Source organism: Kryptolebias marmoratus, linkage group LG19, assembly GCF_001649575.2.
Source record: "Kryptolebias marmoratus isolate JLee-2015 linkage group LG19, ASM164957v2, whole genome shotgun sequence".
NCBI lineage: Eukaryota > Metazoa > Chordata > Actinopteri > Cyprinodontiformes > Rivulidae > Kryptolebias > Kryptolebias marmoratus.
In genome coordinates, this window is record NC_051448.1 from 16,339,924 (window position 1) to 16,362,987 (window position 23,064).

The 23,064-nt window shown below is 42.2% G+C and overlaps 1 protein-coding gene across 3 annotated transcripts in view; it reads left to right on the plus strand.

The window, feature by feature from the left end:
• Positions 1 to 23,064, plus strand: part of LOC108231789 (kelch-like protein 29) — a 267,051-nt gene that overhangs the window by 208,062 nt on the left and 35,925 nt on the right. For all 3 annotated transcript variants that reach the window (XM_017409072.3, XM_017409074.3, XM_017409073.3), the window contains 2 exons: positions 10,232 to 10,414; positions 13,461 to 13,641. In XM_017409072.3, coding sequence (XP_017264561.1) covers positions 10,232 to 10,414; positions 13,461 to 13,641 — 364 coding nt within the window. The remainder of the gene's footprint in view (positions 1 to 10,231; positions 10,415 to 13,460; positions 13,642 to 23,064) is intronic.

A 23,064-nucleotide genomic window follows, 5' to 3' on the forward strand; every position in this document is an offset into this window, starting at 1 on the left:
TCCACAGTACAATACCATCTGGAAAGCGTATGAGTCATCACGGCTTTGTTTTTCAGCAGGACAGTGATCCAAATGTCAGTGTGGTAAAAGTATTACCTGAATGGAAAGAAACGTGATGGAACACCATGAGCTACCGATTGGCCTCCCGTAAACCTGGACTCCAACATTATTGAAATGTTGCAACGTCTTGACAGAGCACACAACAACAACAGCAACAAAAAAAGCTCAAATCTGCAGAAAAGCTTTGCGATGTTCTTCAAGGAGCCTGGAGAATTGCAGTTTTCCTGAGGACTACTTAAAACAATTACAAGAAAAGTATAACTCAAAGGTTAAACGTAGTCATATCAAGTATTGACTTCTAAGCTTGTTAGAATTGTACAAACACCGTTTTTTGTTTTACTTATTGTGTTTCCATTCGGTGACATTTTCCTGGCGCTACACGGAGGACGGAGAGGAGGCTCAGGAATTTTCCTCTGTTCTGTAAGGTCAAAAAGGAGTGTACAAAAGGTAACGTGTGTGTTTGGAGGCAGTGAGGGAAGATAAAATGGGGAGTGTATTAAAAAGCAAAGAATCCTGGGGTTTAAGAGAAAACAACTTGGAGGGAGAAAGTAAGAGAGGCAGGCTGAGTTCATGACAGAGATGTTCACTGCGAGGCAGAAAAAAAGAAGGAAAATAAAAGAAGGCAGGGTCACAGCAGGAGGCAGGGAGCAAGGTGAGAAAAGATCCAGTGTGGCAACGAGAAAAAGGAAATGACAGAACGGTTTCGTTTGCCTCACTTCCTCGGGAGTGACTTTACGGTCATGTGTGACTGTATGTGTCCGCAGTGATTCGTGGACTTGTTCCTGCATGGTACAAAGCATGGGTGGCATGTTCTTCTCACAGATAGGTTCATTTATTTGAAGTTGAACTGTGTGGCAGCAATCTGTAGGAACTGCCAGGGTGTGTGGGGGTTTTTTGGGGGGTTTTTTTGCATGCATGTATGGGTTTCGTCCCGTCTCACTCTGCAGGTGGGCATCAGCTTCAATATGCAAGTCCGCTCTACCGCAGGACCATTCTTATTTATATTCCTTTTATCTGCACAGGTTCTAGTTTATAACTAGACTCTTCCTGTGAAGGGTGTCCAAGAGCCTGATGCATGCTGCTCTGAATAGTAAAAACTACTTTAAAACTGTGCAAACGGAAATTTGGCTGTCTGTTTTAGCCTTGAGAACTTTAGTTTTGCGCTCAGATAATTCTCATTTATTAATGTCAAATTTAAATCTTCACTCCCATTTTCCTTCATGTGTGGATGCATACACTTTCAAAGAATTTATATACAGAAATGTATTTTTCTTTACATACTGTTAGTATGTAAAGTCTGGCCTGGGAACGTCTCCCCCAGGAGGAGCTGCAGAGCGTTGCTGGGGAAAGACGTCTGGTTTCCCTCCTGGACCTGTTGCCCCCGCAACCCGACCACGGATAAGCAGTGAAAGATGGATGGATGGATACTGTTAGACATAATGGGGGGGAGGAAGAGCAAAGAAGTGCAGCTACAGAGTATTTGACTGTTGCAAACGTCTTGTAGGCTCACCTTTAGTTACTGGGCTTACAGCTGGTGCTTTCAGCCAAGAGATGATGTGATCCGGTGGTTTCTTTGAATATTTCAGCCTTGAGAAAGCTCCTTGGATGAAGACGACAAAGAAGTGAAACATACTCAAGAATTAAAACAGAAGTCCAGTTGGAATTAATTCAACTTGCTGGGATTATTATGATCTGGATGACTAAGAATTTACACCGGCACGATGCATTGCACCTTGTAAGGACACTCAGGTGTGATCTCCAGTTTAGGAAACTGTACTTACGGCCAGTCATTTCCACACCCAGCAGGAGGTTCCTTTTGCTTTTGTCTCACCTCCTTGATAGGAGCACCATTTGTAGAAATTATGCAAAGAAACCCTTGCAGCCAACCTGAGTTTTGGAACACTCATGTTTGTGCACTGTTTGGACCTGATTATGATACTTGGTGTTGATTTACTTTTCTTAAGCTTTCACTCATTCAATCATCCATCTTGACAAACCGTTATTTCCATGATGAAGTTCTTCTTGCCTCTTCTGGCCAAAGAACGGGATGAGGTCTCAGGGATGTTTGGTCAAATTGGGGTAAATGTTGTTTCTTCTTGAATCATTCCCAGTGACTGTTCTATTGTTAGGAGGCCATTCTTATCTTAGAGAAGGGTGGTTTCTCCCCACTTCAGAATCTGAATGGACAGAATAGGTCTGCTGTGATTCTGATGCTGTTTTTTTTCCTAATTGTATTACTCCAGACTGTGTCACTTCTCAGAGAATTTGGTTGTTACGCCCTCTAGACTTTCTCTGGGTAAATTCATTCTTGAATCTGTCCAGTCTGTGCCCCAGCATGAATTTATACTGGACTCTCCCTTCATCTATGTGGAATTAAATGTATTGGAAATGTCATATTTTATATGGCGTCCTGGCCAGGTGATCTACAACTTTGGCAGGTCCCATTTTGTCAAAGTTAATTGTGTTACAAGCTCCACATTCCTTGACCTTTGGGCTTACTCTTCATGGAGTTCTGCTTGGATCATTTATCTCCTCTCACTTAGATCTTCTTTCCTCCATTGTTAGAACAAAGTAGGCCTGAATCCTTGCTTCCTCATGAATAGGATGCCAGCAATGTATTTTAGTTTAAACGTGCCTTCTACCTGCACCAAGAACGTCTCTGGAGCCTATTTCTGTCCCGATCTTTTGGTTTTAACTTTGATCTTTTCATCATTGGACTCTTAGCAAAACTCCCCAGAAGAGGATTTCACACATCTCTACCTTTTCAGCCACTGATTGAAAATGTAACGATTCAAACCTGGCCTTTTACCATATTGTTCTTAAGATTGGAAGAATCTCAAGGTCTCTGCAAAGTTGTCTGTTAGTTCAACTCATAATTGCTTCAACTGGTGTCATAAGCATTTCATTGAAATGCAGAAAGTTGCTGTAAATCAAGGCATCCCTTGAAGAAGTGAAATAGAAGGGAAAAAAGGGGTATTTTGTGTCTTGAATCCCAACCAGAAACAAATTCATCAGATATGTGTGCTCGGAGTAGGCTGTGGCTTTTTGTTTAGGTTCACAAGGTCATCATCACTGACCTAAACATCATAATCGATCTATCCTGCTAAGTCGTTACTGTCGACTGAAGACCTTTGTGCACATCTCTGACCGCTAAAGGACACAGAAGAGTGCAGTATTTTCCCCTGGAATGCATAATGCACAATTTCCTCCAGCGCTTGCAGAATCAAGAAATTGAGTGGCATGCATTTTCCATATCAGCTCATTTATTGTGCGGAAGCCAAAACTTGGATTAAGATTGAAATTTGTTTCTGTTTGTGCAGCTCTAAGTAGGTGCTGTCTTTGCACACAAACAAGACACATTTTCAGATATTTATATGAACAAAATGAAAATAACTACCCTGACAAATTTAACAACCACATCGTTTCTTTTTACAAAGTTCACTTAATTAAATTTGACATAATACATTTTAAATGAAAAAAATAAGAAGGATTTGAAAAAGTGCAGTTTTTGGCTGTTTTGCTTGATAATAAATCCTGTTTTGCCTCATTTTATTATTTCCACTTTACTTGCTCCTGATCACATGTAACACCATGCACCACAGGTGAACGTTTCAGGGCAGGAGAACCAGCTCATTGGGTCAAGACTCCAAATTTCACCCACGTCTAAATGATAAAGAACCGGACAGTTTTGTAAACATTCCGGACAAAGGAGTTGTGAGAAAGAAGGCAAAGAAACCATCTCTGTAAAACTGGAGGAAAACATTTCTAAAGAAATCTCTAAACCCAGTGTTGGGGATCACCTGTCATCTGCATATGACACCTCTGCCAAGGTGGCCTCACCACCGCGCGCACCTCGATTCATGTTCCTTCAACATCCCACATCAGGTGTGAGTGGATAAACAACCCGCTGCTGACAACCACCCACAGGATGGTGGGGTGAATGGGGTCAGCCAATCACATATGACAGCCATGACCATAAAGGTGTAAATAACTTTGCATGAGCTTAAACGCCTGCTACTCTCTGCCAGCTAGTTTACAGCTAATGAGCAGTAAAATGTCTTCAAGAGTCAAGAAGAATTCCAGCCGTCTTCTTTTTAAATGCATTACCGTGACCTTGGTAGCTTGTGAAACACGGTGTGATGTATGCTTGAGGCAGACATATGCTTACCACATTAACCTCTTATGAGGGATTTGGAGTTTCAAGCTTGAAAATACTATCAAGAAACAAATGGAAGTTTGGTTGCATTTGATTCAACTTGTCAGGATCGCCATGCCTTTGGATGAGAAGCACACTGTGGTTCCTGTTACTACTTAATGATTACTTCTACACTGCTTCACTACAGCCTTTCTGCCCATTTAAAGTGTCATTTTCAAGCGTCTTTAAAATGACACTTTAAATGGGCAGAAATGACCAAAGTTAGCAACTTCCTAACGAGCACCGATGGAGCCTCAGCTTCTTGTAGCTTAAAAACAGAATTAAATTAAAACAGGCAGTGCAGCTACATATGAGTGTGTTCACAGTACAAATGCATAAATAGTCAGCTTGGCTGCATAAAACCAAACAGGTGTCAGATTTCTGCTTGTTAAGAGATTTATTAGCACAATTAAATCAGTCAGCCAAGTTTAAATAAATGCATCCTGCTAATAACACATTTTAATTACAATTTTGTGTGTGTGCATGTGTGTACCTGGTTTTTGTTACCTTTTTAGGACATTTTTTTGGTCTGATCACCTACCTTGTTGGAACCAGTAGTCCTTATGAGGACCAAAGCCTGGTCCTAATACGATGGGACATTATTTTTTGCTTAGGCATGTGGTGGTAATGGTTAGGTTTAGGGTAAGGCCACAGTTAGGCTACAGCAATAATAATACAGTTTCATAGTAAGGATATTAATACAAACTCGGATGTGTGGTTTTATTGTTATCATGAAAGGCAAAAAATGATGTACTTGCCTGTGTGTGTGCTTATCTGTGTGTCAGTAAAATATCCCATGAACCACCAATAGTTACTGAAACTCCAACAAGGCCATTATTAGAGGTACATCCTTAACTGGTTTACTTTGGAGTTAACTCGATTCAAGATGGTTTCCACAGCAAATCAACTGTATCAAACCCAAATATGGGTTTGGTTTTGTCAGTTTTAGAGATATAAAGCTCAAGTTTAGTGTGGTAGTAGCTGACAATCATCCCCATCACATGCTCTGGGAGCTACGGATTGCACATGATCTTTGTTTAAACTTTGGCATAAACTCTTGGAGTTGACCCTGTTTGTCTGTTAGCAAAATATCTCATGAACAACTACATGAATTGTAATGAAACTCAAAGTAATCAATGGATCAACAATATGGAGTCAACCTAATTCAAGAAGACTGTCACAGCTAACCAATCTCAGCAAATGAGAAAGTGGCTATAATGCCATCAACTTTACAGTTGTGGTGTTAAAATTTGGTCTGGTTGTAGCTGAGAGCCATACACGACTCAAAATCCAAGCATTAACAGACCACGCAAAATCTCACAATATTGCAGTATAACTCCATCTATAACTCTGTCACTTCTGAACACGAGGTGATCCTAATTTGAAACTGGCATGAAAGGCAGTGAGTGATATGTTTTCTTTCTAGGATTTCTAGGCCTTTAATTTCTATAGCGATTAAAGAGCAGGAGTCTAGCACTACTAAATACCCGAATGCAAAATTAAATTGCACATGCATTCTTCAACCATGCTGAATTTAGATAGTCTTGACAAACAGAAATGTTGAGTAATGTTGCCTTCTTTGTGCACGTTTACAGTTGCTCTGTACAAACCAGATCACATGTGGGGTTGTATTTTAGCAGTTTCTCTATGTCTGGAACTCTGTCAATAAACTTCAGTCATGTTCTAAAAAGGTTAAAGACTTGAGACAAAACAATAATGATGTCAAAGTAATAATGAGCTTCAGCCTTGCTGAGAATTTTCTTCCTGCTTAATTTGATGTTTTGTTATTATCAACTTTATCTCCACCTACTGGTGTAGAGTGGCTTCTGTACTGGAAAGAGATTTTTTATTTTTTTTATAAGAATAAAAATATCTGTATAAGAAACTATCATAAATAGTAAAAAACAAGGCCTCATAGTTTCTCGTACATTTTGTTAGTAAATGTCTGAACAATAGAAAAGGAATCAATGCAATATCACAAAAGTACAAAAAAAAGTTTTGACAGTCAGGATTCACAAAAAAAAAAAATACAATGGTACATAAAACTTTTGCCAAGTTTTTTGTTTTTTTTTTCCAGACAGACCAAACATGTGCCAACAGTATCCAAAAAGGTCAATAACCATGTGAAGGAGGAGAAAATTTCTCCTCAAACTGCCGTGGGTATAAAATCCTGTCAGGAAAAAAAGAAGCTGTCAAGACTTGGTTATCCCTTCATCCCCAAACGCTCCTCTCCATCGTAGTCTCCTCCATCCCTTCATCCCTGTACCTAACTCCCATCAAACCTCGCGCTGACTGACAGCCGTCCCTGTGAGGCCTTGTTGTCTGAGAGAAACACACACACACACATAGTCACGCAGCCATCTGATCTGACGCCGTGGCTCCCCGTCAGCGGTGCCCCTCCCGTGTTCCGCTGCGTTCTGACAGGCCGGTGTTGGTTTGTGTTAGGCTGTGAATGTTTCCAGGGCTTCAGGGGTCAGAGCCACGCGGCTGCCTCGGCGCCCAGATGTGGACTCTCTCTGACGTGTCCAGTCAAGCAGAAAGCGCAGGGAACATTCGGGCACATGTGCACAAGGTGATAATAAACACCTGCATGTGCGTGGGCACGAACAGAGCAGCATGTTGAGGCAGCATGTGTGAGCTGCTTAAGTTGGCCTAATTAGATGCTGTGGGGATTGAGCAAACAACAATGAAAAGGGCTGTGTTGCAGTTTCTTTCAAAATCATCCTTTTTCCTTTCACATTTTAGGAACTGAAAAACAACCATGTGGCATCAGGAACTGTTGGGTTCTCAGACGATATAACCTATATGAATGATTAAACGGTAGACACTTGACTGACGGATGTTCAGACGGAACAAAGTAAATCCCCTCTATTGGCTCAGACATAGACAAAGAAACTGCCAATTGATGTTGTCGAGATCAACAAAGCAAAACAACTAAACGGATAAGAGAAAGTGAGATAAAAGGAGATGAGAAATCTACTGAAAGAAAATAGTCATACTTTTAAAATCCAATAAAGCTGAAAAATGGTGAAGCATAGCAGCAAGTTTACCACCAGGGAGAACAATAAGTGAACTAAATAGTTGATGTGTGTGTTTCTGTAAGTGTGTTTGCGTGTACCTCTGTTGCTTTTGACGACCTTTTCTGCTATAATCACCCAGCTCTTCAGGACCAGTAGTCTTTATGGGGACCAACTCCTTGGTCCTATTGCTTTGGATCGTCATTTCTGGTTTAGAGCTAAAGATTTTATCTCACTGGGTCACGACTGGTTAGTGAACGCCGTTCGCGAGGGAGTGTCCAAAGCGTCTCGAAATGTTCTCAACGTCCTCAGTGGAGTCGCAGGGACGTTTTCGCAGTCTTGTCACTTGAATTTTGATCGTGTTTTTTTTTTTCTCCCTTAAATACAAAGAGTCATTTCAAAGTGTTTCAAACCCGTCCTATTTCTGTTGCGGTGGGCGGAGGTGGGCAGTGAAATAATGTTTGTGGCCAAGAATACAGTTCTGCAAGTTGTTAACGGGAAAATAGACCATTATTTTCAAAAACTGTCCAGTCACATGGCTTGCTGGTCAACTGGATGCAAACAGTCTGAATTTAGACAGATCAACTAATAAAAAAGCCTATTATGTCACAATTTTGGGTCGTCAGCTTGTCTCCAACAGTTATGTTAGGGTTAGATGTGTACTGGTGGTGCAGAAGGGCAGGTGTGGAGTCTGGGTTAGGCCACAGAGGTGAACGGAAGTCAACACAATGTCCTAAGAAGAATAGAAATAGAAATTTGTGTAGGAGTGGTTAAAGACCCATAAGTGAGAAGACAAAGAACCTGTTTATCCCCCGTTACTGTTGTCAAAGCACAGCTGCTGCAGCTCCTGCTGTCCCATAAAACTACACCCCCGCATTTATAACCTGAACATCAAATGTCATCTGTTCGAGGTCTTGAGGGCCCGGTCTGGGGTTCTAGTTTGGATTGGGATGCTGTTGAGCTGTGAAAATGGCCTTGCGACAGAAACGAGTCAAAATCATTCCGCGTGCGTCAAGTCTGCCTCCATCTTGCACATTTTGTTGTGACTGTATGCAGGACACTGTCACAATTTTCTCTTTCAGCCATCTGTTTTCTTTCCATCCTATGTATCGGAACACTTTCTTGAAATCCCGGAGGAAAAGAGCCATGTTGCTTTAAGCCGTCCACTAAGTCTAAGCTGTGTGTCCACGATATGTCTGAAGCAGCGCTCACCGCTCTGACTGTTCACTCAGCTTCAGCCAAGCTCATTGTAGCTTTTGCATCTTTTCCTTTTTCTGTCCTTGCTCCTCTTTTTCACCGAGAGGAAACAGTTTTCTGTTTATGAGCTTCGAAAGAAATAACAGGATAGTTTAAACCTAAAGAAGCGGACATTATATAAAAACCCAGCTGCCTGTGGAGCATCCTGGTCAGGAGAACGAGCAGTTGGTTGGCCTCAGTTTGAAGTTTATGAAGATTAGCTTTCCCTCCCTTCTCATTTCTTTTTTTTATGTATCCCTCCTTCTCTTTACGCTCACCGTATCTGTCTCTCCTTATCCTCTCCCTCCCTCTGCTCGCCTGCCTGCCTGCTGCTTACAAACACACAGCTCATTTTTGTCCCGTTGCCTCGCCTGCTCACTGGAGCCTGCGAGAACCTGAGGACACACATGTGGCGGCCTGCCAACCTGTGTGTGTGTGTGTGTTTCAGATCACTGGTGTCTTTATTCTCCAGCTGTGTTTGTGAGTTTGTATCTGTCAGAGCCAAGATCTGAGAACCAAAGCATCCTAATCACACAAGTCCACCTTAACATACAAATGCACATAAATTATTTTACTTATTGATTTGGTGATCGCCTCTCTCTCTCTCTCTCTCACACACACACACACACACACACACCAGGTGAATGTTTTACTGCGAGTGTGTGGTCGAGTGAATTATATGTAGGGAGAGAGCTGGGTAGTAGCCACATTGGTCTTTCTAATTGAGTTACACTCCCCCATTTACTCCGTAGTTTTCTGTGAAAACGAGGAAAGTTTGCTGCTTTGCATTTCGTTCAGCATTTTCCAACAAGTTTATTGACTCAGGAACGGCCGAGGCCTGCTGAATTCAAAACAGCGAGCGTTTTGTCCCTGGCTCCTTGTGTGTGTGGCCTGAACCACTGGATGGATTTAATGAAACATTCAAAGACAAATCACTGGACGTACGTCTACAACTGACTAACTTTCAGAGCAAATCCAATTCAAGATGGCCGCCACAGCTGGTCAAACTTGCCCAACACAAAGATGGCTGTTAATACGATAACTTTACATAATGAGCTAATATTTGGTGTGGTATTAGCTGAGAGTCACCCCCAACACATACTCCAAGCACTGCACATTGCTTAACATCTTGGCATAAAACTTTGCCGTTAACGATTCGAGTCAACCCAGTTTGTCTGTTAGTGAAATATCTCATGAACCAGTAGTCAAAATGTAATGAAAGTAACCAGTGAACTGACACCTACAGCTGATCAACTTTTGAGGTCAGCTCAGTTTAAGATATCCATCGCAGCTGATCAGTCTAAGCCGACACAAAAATGGCTATTACTTAGTCAATTTTAAAGATATTGAGCTAAAATTTGTTGTGGTAGTAGCTGTTCGTAATCTTCAGCACATACTTTGAGCGCTAACAGACTGACCAGGATTTGGCGATATCGCATGTGATCGTGCATTTGGTTTCATGATTCATCCAAAAAGCCTCTGACGTCATAATTTTTCAACACAAGATGATCATACTCTGGCAATGAAGCCAGTGTGCGATATGCATTTCTTCAAGAAATGCTAGGTTTTTAATTTTCTAACTGCTAGTAATAAATGTATTTCAGACAACACCCTCCAAAGCATTGCCCCTGTCTGTCTTACCGACTCTGGCTCTTATTTACTGATGGAAACCTTCCTCTGTGACCCGTTTTCTCTTCTCTCTTTCCACCCATTTGTCCTGTAGGTGTAGCAGAGGTGATAGTTCTGGTGGGAGGACGTCAGGCTATTGGGATGAACCAGCGCTCCCTGACTGTAGTCACATGTTTTAACCCCCAGAACAGTAAGTGGTACCCGCTGGCCAGCCTGCCCTTCTACGACCGGGAGTTCTTCAGCGTCATCTCAGCGGGAGACAACATCTACCTGTCAGGTGAGCTAAATGGCCCGCGCTCGCAGTGCTACTGCGAGCTTTCCTGTCGCAGGCTGTTAATGGCAACAGAGCGGGAGGAGGCTGAAAGGTCGCAGCACTGTGTTGTGCTGCAGTTAAGGAAAGTTATAGCTGCAGTCACTGTACTGTTAATACGCTGCTAATATCAGATGAACTCTGCTCCTCCTATTCTCAACTGGTCAGATTCAAGGTTGTTTTCTTCTTCTAAATACCCGCCGATACTCGTTGACACTGAAAACAAAACTCCACACTCCTCCTAATTGAAAACAATATCAATCCCCCCCAAAGAGCGGACCTAATGGAGCCTTGTTTTTATGAGTCATTTATTTATGATGAATAAAACAGCAGAAGGAAACTAATACGAATTTGAGTAACATTTAAAAGCTGGAGAACTCTGCCTGAAGTCAAGTGTCCGTGTTCCTTTTTCATCTTGGCAAAACCAGTTAGTCAAACTTTACATCAAACTTTCCAGAACAGCTGCAGTTGCTGTCAGACTTTAAGATATAATTATCACGAGAATGAATGTGAAATCAGTTTTGAGCTTTTATTGGTTTATTTTAAGTGTTCCCTGTCTGCGGTGGCTTAATTTCAACGATTTTTAAAAATAAGAATTAAGTGCATAAGTTTGAATTTATTTCAACTTTAAATTATACTTAAATACATGTTTTGCCACTAATGTTTGGTTCCACGTCCCTTAGCAAGTTAAACCTTGACCACACACTTTTTGTATCCATCAACAAGCTTCTGACATTTTCCTGCCTGGATATTTGACTTTCCTCGGCAGAACTGATAGAGCTCGTTTGAATCGGTTGGTTTCTTGGCACAGACCAGGCTTTTAGGCATAGTCCACACATTTTTTTTAACAAGGTTAGGAATGGGGCTTTGAGAAGACACTTTCTAGAAGCTTAACGTTTGCCTGATTTATCCAATCAGAAACCAGCTCTCATGTGTTTGGGGTCATTGTCCAGTTGGAACACCCAGCTGTGTCTGGGTTTTAACTGTGCAGCTGTTAACTTGAGGTGAAGTTTAAAAATTCCTCCATTATTTTATCCACTTTGTGCAAGACACCAGTACGACAGCATGATGCTAACACCACCATGTTTGGCAGCTGGTAGTGTTTTTAGGATTGAAAACTTCACCTTGGCTCCTCCATATGTACTTCTTCTCCTTGGACATCTAAACCAATTTTTTTTTCATCTGAAGGTGACAGATGAGTTTCGGTTAATCCAAATAAATTACATCGAACAAATCCTTTTCATTATGGCAACAAAAAACTAGTATAAAACTTAGTATAGTATTTGAGCTTTTAGGTCTAATTTTGACCCTGTATGTATGTTGTATAATCATGGCAACAAAACGGTTCAAATAAATCATTTAAAGCTCAACATTATGAGAGCATTCGTGCCCTTGGTGAGTGTATGTAAACCTTTGGCAGCAGCTGTACATGATTTGGTCGTTACTCTTTAAGAGGTTCGGGTTCTTTGCTTTTCTGACAGGAAGTGCTTTGTGTTTTCAGAGTCGCACAGCAAAACATAAAGCCTCTTGTTTCTTTTGTTCCGTTTGGAATTTGAGTCACATTTTTTTCCAGCTGTCTGTGGGTTTCTGCAGAGTGAACCCTTCGCAGAACAGTGGTCCCTTCTTGTGACCTTTCTATAAAATGCAAAGGGAGTTTTAAAGGGACAGCAAACTTACCCACATGTTGCTTTGAAAGGTTTTCTCAAACACTCCAGACACCTTTTAATGTCTTTCTTTCAGGAAAACTGCGGTGTGTCTTTTCTCTTTGCTTTCTCTGAAGGTGTTTTTTTTTCTTTTTACTCCCTTCCCGTCTTTACATTTTACTGCAGTTTTCTGCAGTTTATTTTCCTCCTACTGTGCACTCCCTCTATGGGACACCTTTAAGTCACTCCTTCAGAGGTAAACTGAATTTCTCCCTCCACAGTCCATTTGTGCAAGAATCCTGCACGCTACTCAGACCTTCACATCGCGCTGTGGAACGGCAACAGGATTTGCCCTGCGCGTACCTTTCCTCTCCCGCTTCTTTCATATAAATGTAAATTTGTGTTTGGGCTTTGGAACAGGTCTGCACGTGTCTACGGGGAGTCACGCAGCCAGCGGGGAAATCAGGGCTGTACAAGCCAGCCAATCAACAGGCGCTGGTCTGTAACCTTCCTCTCGAGCTGCACGGGGTCACTGAGCCACGGCTGGTGTTACAAGTCAGGCGACGCAGCCAAAAGGCCTGATTTGTTGAGAACTGAAACAAGCATGGTTTTCTTGGCTGGCTGGTTGAGTAGTCAACACAGCAGCAAACAACTTTTTTTTTTTTGCCAGTTCAAGTTATCCAAGTCTCTCATAGGTGGAAAAATATATATTTTATGTAGCTGGGGAGTAGGTGGAGTACTGTATAAAACTATATAAAGGAATTCTTGTGTGCAAGTATCATCCTGTAATTTAGCTTCTGAAAAGATAGATAAGAAATGTCAACTTGGCAACTGGTTATTTGCTTCAAAATTGTTAATGTAACAAAGCTTCTACAAATGGTCAAGTTCACAATGTTCATGTTTTTTAAAAACAATAGTAAACATGACAGTAATTTTGACCATGATTCTGTGAAAGAAGGTGCTGACACGACTCAAATAAAAGTCTATAATGCATTAAATATCTGCTGCTGGTATTACATAAGTATCGCAGATAAAGCTGTTCAAAATATATATTTTTTTAAATCGCTCTCCGGCGCGTTAAAGATAAGGGGAATGTTTTAAAACTCTGCCGCGGTTGGTGAGCTTGGCTTCACACCTGAGATGTTAAAGACCAAAGTGTTTTCAGGCAGAAGTTTGAAAAGGTAGCTTAGAGCTTAAAAGATCTGACAATCAATCAACTTTCAGTCCTGCAGCCCTAATTTCCCACCAGAACCTTTTTTCACAGCAGAATCAACACAACAGAAAGGTTTGGTCCACAGGTTATGGTGCCTTGAGCAGTTATATTTACTCTGCCTAACCTGCTTTATTACCCGTTGTTTTCCACATCACAGGTGGCACTGAGTCAGGTGTAATGGTGGCCGACGTGTGGTGCTACATGTCCCTGTTGGACAACTGGAATTTGGTGTCCCGGATGACCGTGGCCCGCTGCAGACACAACAGCCTGGTGTACGACGGCAAACTGTACACCATCGGAGGACTGGGCGTGTCAGGGAACCTGGACCACGTGGAAAGGTAAGAGTCAAGCAAACCTAACTACACCCTGTCCTCCAAACAGCAAACCAGTCCCGTAGCTCCCAGCCAGCGACTGCAGCTCTAACCCCTCATTTGACTTCCATCCCGAGTGTGGGCAGTCCTGCAAAAGTAGCGGAATACTAAGCAACACAGATACGAGCGGATAAATATTCACCCTGCACAGCGAAATGTGGCAGATGGTGTGGCATGCAGGAGTGCGGTGCAGCATATTGCAAAAGTGGTCGGACAGGTTTGTTAGCATTTTCTAGGTGAGCAAAGGGGGGTGCAGAGGAATGGAGCAGTGCTGGAGCATATTAAATGGCCGCAGCTGTAAGTGTTGTGGAGTGGCTCTCGCCTCTTTTGAGAGCGCGAGGATTTACTTTCAGAAGTCAGAGTGGTACAGTGTGCCTGATTCCATCCACTTCAGCGTCAAAACACATCAGCAACACTTCATCTGAAGGTTGTGCATCATGCTCTATTCATGTGGGGCTTCTTATTTTTCACCAAGCTGACTGAAAGTCCTTCAGCACAAAGCCGGTTCTCGTGGAGTCTAATGAATTCATATTGGCATAAAACATGAACAAGAATTACCCAGATGTAATAGTTGGATTCATATTGCTTCTCGTTTTTTTTAACACCGCTCTCCATTTCTTATCCCCCCCCTCTCCAACCTGGGCAGATGCGTGTGCTTCAGCAGGAGGGGAGGGGGGTTTACCAGCCCCCCCCCCACCCTATCCACTGCATGGCAGAGCAAGATTAACCAAAGCAATCAAAAGAACATTACTGAGTATATTAGAGCGGGCCGCTGCCGCTCATTACCTAGCAGCTCAATTGATCTCCAAAGCTGTTTGCAATGCACAACAGTCCTCCAAATGAAACAGCCTAATTTGATATTTCCCCATAATGCTGCTATACGGTGTCGTTATGACTGGGGGTAGATGGAATATTTGCCCCGTAATGGAAACGCATTTGATTCATCTGTCTCCGAGCTGCTTAATTTGAGGGCTGTCGATGCATCCAGGGCACTCGTAGCTCCGAAGAAATCAGCGTTTCTTCACGGCGTTGTGCGTTTGAAGGTGTTTCTCTGTCTGTGCCTCCCCCTCTTGTGTGCATTTCTGTGCAATCATGAAGCTTCTCCGAGGCCCTCGGCAACTGGACTCAATTAGCAGCACTGTAAAACTTTAACCTACTTTTTCTCTCTCCAAGAACTACCAGAAGCTTCCTCTGCCTTGTATCGGCGGCTCGGTTGAGGTGCACAAGCGAGGGAATAATTACCCAAACACACGCACATACACACACAAACAACTTTGGCTCGATCTTGGAAGAGTTGGGAAGGAAATGCATGATGCTCGGGCTAACAGCAAGCCATTTGAAGCACCGGGTCACAGTTGTTTTCACCTGCCTTATTATGGAAGAAGCTAACGGGCCTCTCAAGATGTTTGGGGAAATCGTTGGATCCTGTCAGCGGGCTTGTTTCTAAGCAACAGGGGTTTTTTTTTTGCATTTCCCCTGAAAGCGTTAAATGGTGAAAGACTCAAAATCAAATGAGATGGTCTAAAGATTCACAAAACTGGAAGACGAATGAAATTCGTATGCTTTTCCCAAGTGTATGAGCACGGCCTGGGCGATATTAATAAATCCACGTTTATAGTGAAATGTATTCATGGTTCAGATATCCATTTAATATGTGTTGGCGTGGTTTTTCTTCTACTGTCTAGATGTGTTGACCTGCTGTGAATGCCTGAACCATCAACTTTTCTGATGAAATATTGATTAAGCAGCTGGCAGACACTGGCAGTGTGAGCTGCATGTACAGTTCTGAAGATCAGAACATTGAAATGCATTCAGCAGGAAGTGCATGTCACAAATGCTGTAAATGTTTGGCTTCCTGCAGATAAAACCGGCAGACTGTTCACCCAGAATGCGTAATAAAATACATAGTCTATGCTCGTTGCCAGTTTAGCTATCCAGCTGTATTTTAAGACTGGGTGACAAAACAATGAGCTTCGTGGTTCACGTTTACACTCTGAGCATTAATTTTTATCATGTTAAGTAAACTTCTTTTAACTAATCAGCTGCTCTTGTCATTTTTGAGTGTGACTTGTTTTTTATTGGGAAAAGTAATTGGTTCTTTTATCATGCTTTTACAAAAACTAAAGCACCACCACCACTGTCAGATGGTTCCTTCTGTTTCTTAACATAAACTGACCCGAGACAAGACCTCACAGGCATGCCAGCAGAGCTAAGGATGAAGGGTGAGCTTAACAATGTTTGTACAGCAAACAGTTTCTATTGGAAAGGAGAAGACGAAAATCACAAATCAGTACGTTTCTGAGAACAGCAGTACCAGTTTTTGTAGGAATGTATCACCTGGTCTTTCTAGTTTCCATCCAAATAGCGTTTCCCGGAGTTCCTCTGTCAGATGTATGGTTCCGTGTCCACGAATCAGGTGAATTTGCAGGATGTGGCTTTCCATCTTCCGATCAAGTATGATGGAAGTTACTATTAAGTAACTCTCAGTAGCCCAAACCTATTGTTTGTGAGAGGACCAGCAGAAACCTTGGATAAGTCATAAATAACTGGAACTGGTACTTTGTTATAAAGGGACAGTAAAGATAAGTCGCTGGCTAGAAGCTGACAAGTGCAAACTTAGTAACAGTGCTTTATATTTGCCAGTTTGTGTATAAATTGTGTTAGTGACAGGGTACGTACCTAGTCCTAGTGTGTGTGTGAGAGTTTGGGGGGGGTTGATGGCTTGGCTTGTTGGGCCGCATCATAAAATGGAGACTGAACATACTGCTGAGTAGTCTAACATTTTTAATAATAAAGTTATCCAGGTTAAAAATTCCTCAGCAAACCATCACAACCAGAAACCAGCAGCCCCAATGGTGATCTGCTCAGACCTATACCGACACGCCCTGAATCCACATCTTCCCAGCAGCCAGTCAAAAGAATCAAACCAAGCAGAGCTGTGGCTCTATATGCAAATGCATAGATGGTTGTCTGTCTCTGTGTGGCCCTGTGATGGACTGGTGACCTGTCCAGGATGTACCCTGCTTCTCAATGACCACTGGAAGCAGGTACCACCTCCCTGCAACCCTGCACAGAAGCATGAGTAAAGCGAATAGATGGATGGGTTATTTCCACTGATATAAATGGATAAGTGCAGCCACAAATAGCAACAGCTAGCTGGGGCACTTCTGTAGCAGTTTGGGGTCACCTTTGTCAGGAATGTCATCAAATCCCTGCCAGCATAATGGTGTAACATAAAACTGATGGTAGTATAAAGGTTAAAAAAAATAGTGTTTGCATAAACAGCCATGAAACTTTAGAGATCAGAGTGTATTTAAGATAACAGCTATCCACTTTGGTCTTAGCTGCACTAAGACTAGCTGTTAGCTTGTCAGTCCTGTCATAATTGAACTCTGTTCCTCCATACGACGGTTGTTCAAAAAGCTATCTACAGCAGATAAGATACTAATCGTTCATAACCATTTCACAGAATCCCACTTCAAGATGTCTAAACCTTATCTATAGTTACACCTATGAGGATTATTATAGTTTCGTTCTTGAATATGAAAATCTACATTTATCAATAATAACAACAGAGTTTTGCTGGCACATCTTCGTGTGGTCGCTCTCCTGGCAAACAGACTTTCTTGTCTGTTCTATATGAGCCTCTGTCACTCTGCTGTATTTATCATTTCATTCTGCTGTTTAGTAAAAGCTGCACTCCGATACATAAATTTTCTTTTATGCGATGGTGCAGCTCAGTCAACTCTCTGTGGATATGTTAAAAGTGATCGACTGACTACATTTATTTCTGGATAAAAATGCATCAACATGAATCAGAGCGAGGCCGAGCTTCGCGTTTTTAATACAGTATGCGTGTTTGTTTTGCTGAAGAGAAGTGAGCCTTTTTCCGAGATTAAGGAGGATTTGTGAACAACAGGCAGCTGGTCTGTCAAATTAACTTGAAAGGCAGGTGCTATAAATCACACACAATCTCAGCAGCATGGTGAAGGATGTGACAGATTAACGGCCAAACTTGCATAAGACTCGTAAAGTTTATTTCGTCAAATAGTTGCAAAAACAGCTTTCGATTGAATAATTAGCCAAAGTTTTAGCAAATCTGCAAAGTATTTTTTTCTTGTAGAAACTGTAAGTTTGTTTGTTTGTTATAGCCTGGAGCCATCGAGATGACCCGGCCAGCTTCTGCTCCCACTGAACAGCTGTGATCTAAAAAACACTTTATTCTAAAACCTCCACATCCCACGCACATGTGCCTGAAGTCTGCATATCCTGCGAGCTCCTTTTAAAACTCTAAATTTTTCTATTTTGACTGTGTTTACTTAGGAATCACAGTGAAAAGAAGCTACAGCTGAAGAAAATTAGGATCAGTTTCTGGTCATTTGTCTTAAGTTTTTGACTAGTTGGTTTGATAAATGAGCCCCATTAAAAGCTGATCGTTAATTATATCACTAACTACCAGATTTGGCAAGTCTGGCTCTGCTGTGAGACACATTTGGCTTTTCTGTGGCTTAAGACTTTGTGGTTATGACTTAAAAAGATAGTAGAGACTTTCAGCAGGGGTGCAGTTACTCAACAACAGGAGTAATTCCTGGTCAGTGAAGATAAGAGAACTGTTTTTAGGACTTTTTTTTTCCCCCCTGCCTTTGAACAAAGAGGAAGAACCGAACCCATCTTGAAGAGCAGTTGAACTGTGGAGACTCAATAACATTGATAAGCAAATGGCAGGAGGGGATCTGAAGGTCAGGGAAACGCATAAAAAGATGTGACAACAGGAACTGTTTCTGTTAAGACTTGTTTTTTGTTTGTTTGTGGGGTTTTTCGTGTTTATAGATTGTGAACTGGTTCAGAATTTATTATTTATATAGTGCCAATTCACAACAAAGTCCAAATCATAAATCCAATTTAGATCCAGAGTCAAATCAATTTAGTCCATTTATCCCTATTATAATGTAAGACAATATAGTCATATATTATACATTATGGAATACCAATTAGTAGAAGTTATCTGTCTAAGGAAGCCAGCAGACTGCGTCAGATATTCACTTTGTCACATCCTGAGCCCATCCCCATCCTGAGCAGCACGTTGGTGACAGTGGGAAGGAATGACTCCCTTATAACAGGAAGAAACCTCCAGCAGAACCAGAACCAGGCTTAGGATGGGCAGCCATATGCCTCAACCGGCTGAGGTTGAGAGGACAGGAAAGAGACGCAGACACACACAGAATGACTGGTCCAAGTGGAGTTTCTATAAAAAAAAAGACAAAGAAAAACACGTTAATGATAAAACATAATTGCAAATACAAACATGGAATACAGAAAGACTAAAATCAGCAAAGTGAAGACATGTGGTCAGTTTGTCCTCCAGCAGTCCTAACCTGTAGCAGCAGAACTAAGGGAGAGCTCAGGAAACCCAAACCAACCCTAACTATAGGATTTATCGAAAAGGAAAGTCTTAATCCTAGTTTTAAAATTAGACAGAGTGTCAGCCTCATGGACAGAAACTGGAAGTTGGTTCCACCAGAGAGGAGCTGAGAACTGAAAGCTCTGCCTCCTGTTCTACTCTAGGAACCACATGTAAACCTGCAGTCTGAGAGTAAAGTGCTCTATTAGGAAAATATGGAGCAAGAACGTCTTTAATATAAGATGGAGCTTGGTTGTTGAGAGCTTTGTATCTTAGAAGTAAGACTGTACAAGGAACCAAAGAAGAGAAGCTAAAATTGCCACACTGTGATGTGTCCTGAGTTTAATGTACTTAGAAAGTCGTCTTAGTTTTTCAAGTTTTCCACATTTCGTCTAATTTCAGACTCTTCTTGAAGTGGATTTAAGTTGTTTTTTTTCATCATCAGTCTGCACTCAATGCTCCTTAGTGACAAAGTACTACACTTTTTAAGTGTTTTGTGAAATTACTAAAATTGCCATTTTAAAATTTAGTACTCCGATGCTTCACTACTGGTCCAAACTCTGCCTGCATCCATCCAGGTCAGCCAGAGTTTTCTTGTGTGTTGGTGTAGGTTCTTAGTCACTCAAGACACAGCAATCGTAAGTTTTGCTTTTTTTTCTTTAATTAAAGGCGACTTTTATTGTTTCTTGAAAGCGTTTTGCTTCTCATGCGAGGAGCTTTCTCAATTCCAAATGAAAAGATTTAAATCCCGAGCTTTAAAGTAAAACCTTAAATGGAGGAACTCATTGTAGTTTTACAGCCTGGATCTCCGCATTTTTTATTTTGACCTGAGAAAGCTCCTCGGATGAAAAGTGAAATGTTTAAAACAAACAAAAAGAAAAAAAAAAAGAGAAAAGAAGTCCAGTCACCTCTAATTTAAAAAAAAAAGCTGATAAGAGTTCCTGTTATTTCTTTGACCTGCTGAAACACAAACTTTACTCCATCCTGAGATCCTCAGGAGTCTGGAAATGATTTTCACTCAGTTTGATCTGTACTTTACCACATCTCTGTTTCCCTCTGCTTTGATGAAGCACTAAAACACTTTAAGGCTGATGCTTTCATCACCATGATTTACACTTTTCCATTGTAGACCACTGTGCTTTTCGGCACTTTGAGAGCAGCTCCTGCAATGTTAAAGGGAAAGTTCAAATCTAATGAAGAGGGGTCCTGTGAAAAGGTTCTGATCATTTAAAATCTGCCCTGTTGTAGATGCCTCTTTGAGCAACCTGGGTTTGGAGACACAGAGTTGAATTGTGACCAGATTTATGAGCCGACAGCTTGTCTGAGTGGGACAAAGACCAGAGTGAATTGCTACCATCTTAAATCATCTCTAATCTGAAAACTTTTCATGGCATTGTTGCTAATTCTACTTCATAAACCTGAACACTGCTGTCAATTTTGTCAAATCTAAACTATCCCTAAAAAAGATGGATGGATGGCTCTCAAGTTGATGAAACGTTTCAGGGACCTGTGATAAAAGGTCACATCAGTTGTAAAAAGTTAAGCAAAAAGCTTTGTTTTGTCTTGTCTTATAAATAATCAGTGTAATAGTTTCACCTCCAACTCAGTTGCCATATCATACAAATGCACAGATGTATGTTTGTGTGTCTGCACATCTGACCAGCCAAGGTCTCTCCCTTCCCAGTTTTGGCTCCTGGCACCTCGACACCTAATTTGCAGTCCTTTCTGCTTCCCTCGCTCCCCCATCTCTCCTTCCAGCTCACCGAGGGTTTTCACGCTCCGAAACCGTGAAATTCACCCACAATCACAATTATGTCTTCAATCAGAGCCATCTCATAGCTTGGTAGGATCCCGCTTTTTGCTTCTGGAGCAGCGGGAGGGCCGAGTCGCCACTCGGAGGACCGAGCGGGGCCTTGTTCCCGGCACCGCGCGCTGCACTAATGACTGACAGGTTTTCAGAGAAGCGTTCGGGCTGGTTCGGGAGGCTTTTAACTTGCAATCAGGTACCCCGGGCTTGCACACTCCTCAGCATGTTGATCCATTTGGCAAAGCAGTATGATTGCAAATATTGAATAATTCATGGGTAACTAATGATATGTCAATCACAACTGGTTTTGTTTTATTTATTGCCGACTATGCATAGGTTTTTGTATCCTCTGAGCTCTATTGCAAGTTAATATTGCATGAAGAGTGTTTGCAACACAATACTGAGTAGAGCAAGTAGGTTTACTCCTCAGGGATGTTGTACTGTTTGGTTAACGCGGCTGAATGAGGTAGGCAAGGCTTTTGTATTGCTTTTCAAACTAAAATGACCTTTTGTGCTGCATATGTGGCTGTGAAATCTGTAGCTAAAGCTCCATTGTTCATGTGGTTTTCAGTCTCATTAACATCTGTTACTGTTGTATAAACATATCTGCACTTTACCTCTACGCATAATTATTCATGATTCAGACAAGGAGTGCTAAGGGTTAGGATTGTGTTTTTCCTTCTTCATGAAGGTTGCAGAGTTCCTCTAGAGTGATCAGCCTTGGTTTGACCTAACAAATGCTTTTTTTTTTAAATACATTTTTCTTAACAAAACCACCTCTGTCTGTTTCACAGGTTTTACTTTGTCCATTTAGAGCTGCTGCACTTTTGATCAGCATAATGGCTCGTTCCAAGAGTGTGGCTGAGTCTGCCGCGGGAGGTGAGCTGTAATGCTTTGACAGCCTTGCACTGCTGGGAAATTTCTTCCATAAAAAGCATGACCAAGAACATGTGGCGAGACTGAGATTAGAGCAGGAGGAGGTTTGGTCGTCCCCTCACTGCTCTTATGTGGCCTACTCCTTGAACTTCAAAGTCATTAAATACTCGTGTCAGTAGGGTGGTTTGCGCACCAGGTTGCAGAAAAGACCACCTTTTGTGGGACAGCAGGGGGAGAGCCCTGTCGCGTTTATCTGTGGTAAAGATGAGATTACAGCCTGTCTGGTCTAGTCTATCACATCCACATCTTACTCCCTGAACATAAAGGAAAGGCAGGGGTTTCAAGCCTTCGCTTGGAGATGGAAATGTACTTCAGCTTCCAGCCCAACAGCACTCTCTTTTGGTGGTTCTGTGTAGCAGTGACACCCCCGGAGCATCCTGCGTCTCAGCAGCCCCAGGTGTCCGGGTCCCTGCAGTGAGACGGCGAAGATGGAGTGGAAAAGAGAGAAGAGGTGCAAGCCAAGAAGAGTTTAGAAGACGAGATGAGTTGGTGGGGGCCAGTGTAGATGCAGCAGCTCCAGGTGGGCCTATGAGCCTCTGCATCATCAGTCCCACTGGAACCAATGAGCTCTTGTGGAGACATCCTTATACCCCCCACCCCCCACCCATGAACAGGAGAGTTGCTGTGGAAGTCGTTTATAAGTTGGTGTGTTTCTGCATGCGTTTTGTTTTCCCACACACTCGGCTACACACCACCCTGGGGCCAGTACGCAGCCACACACCATGGCACTATGTTTGGGCACAATCAGGATCCCAGAGTCCCCTCGCTGAGGCAGTTCCCCCTCCCCCCTGGTGGTGCTAATCTCCACTCCTCAGGATTAGCAACTTCACAGCACTGGTCCCTACTGTGCTGTCACGGCAGCACCTCACCCTGCAACTCGTCCTCAGCCCCAAGCTTTCCTTCTTCCTCCCAGGCTTTTAAAGTTCACACTCGCCCTTTTTATGTCACCACGAGCAGCAGGGCTGCATTTATTAAATTTGGGTTCTAATTAGCCACCTTTGGATGCTGAGCTAATGTTTGGAAATACTGTGTGGACGGCTTGCCAGAAGTGGTGGGAACCGTGGCAGCGTTTGTGCTTCATTTTTAAAAATGTGTGTTCTGTATGTATACAAATAGCCTCATGAATGTCTGTGTTGTGTGTTGACAGAAAGAAACATTTCGCTCCTTATTATGTGCTGTCATTTCCCATCTCCATGGAGGAGTTTCCATATCTTTCAGTAATAATGAGGCTCCAGGGAAAAAGCCA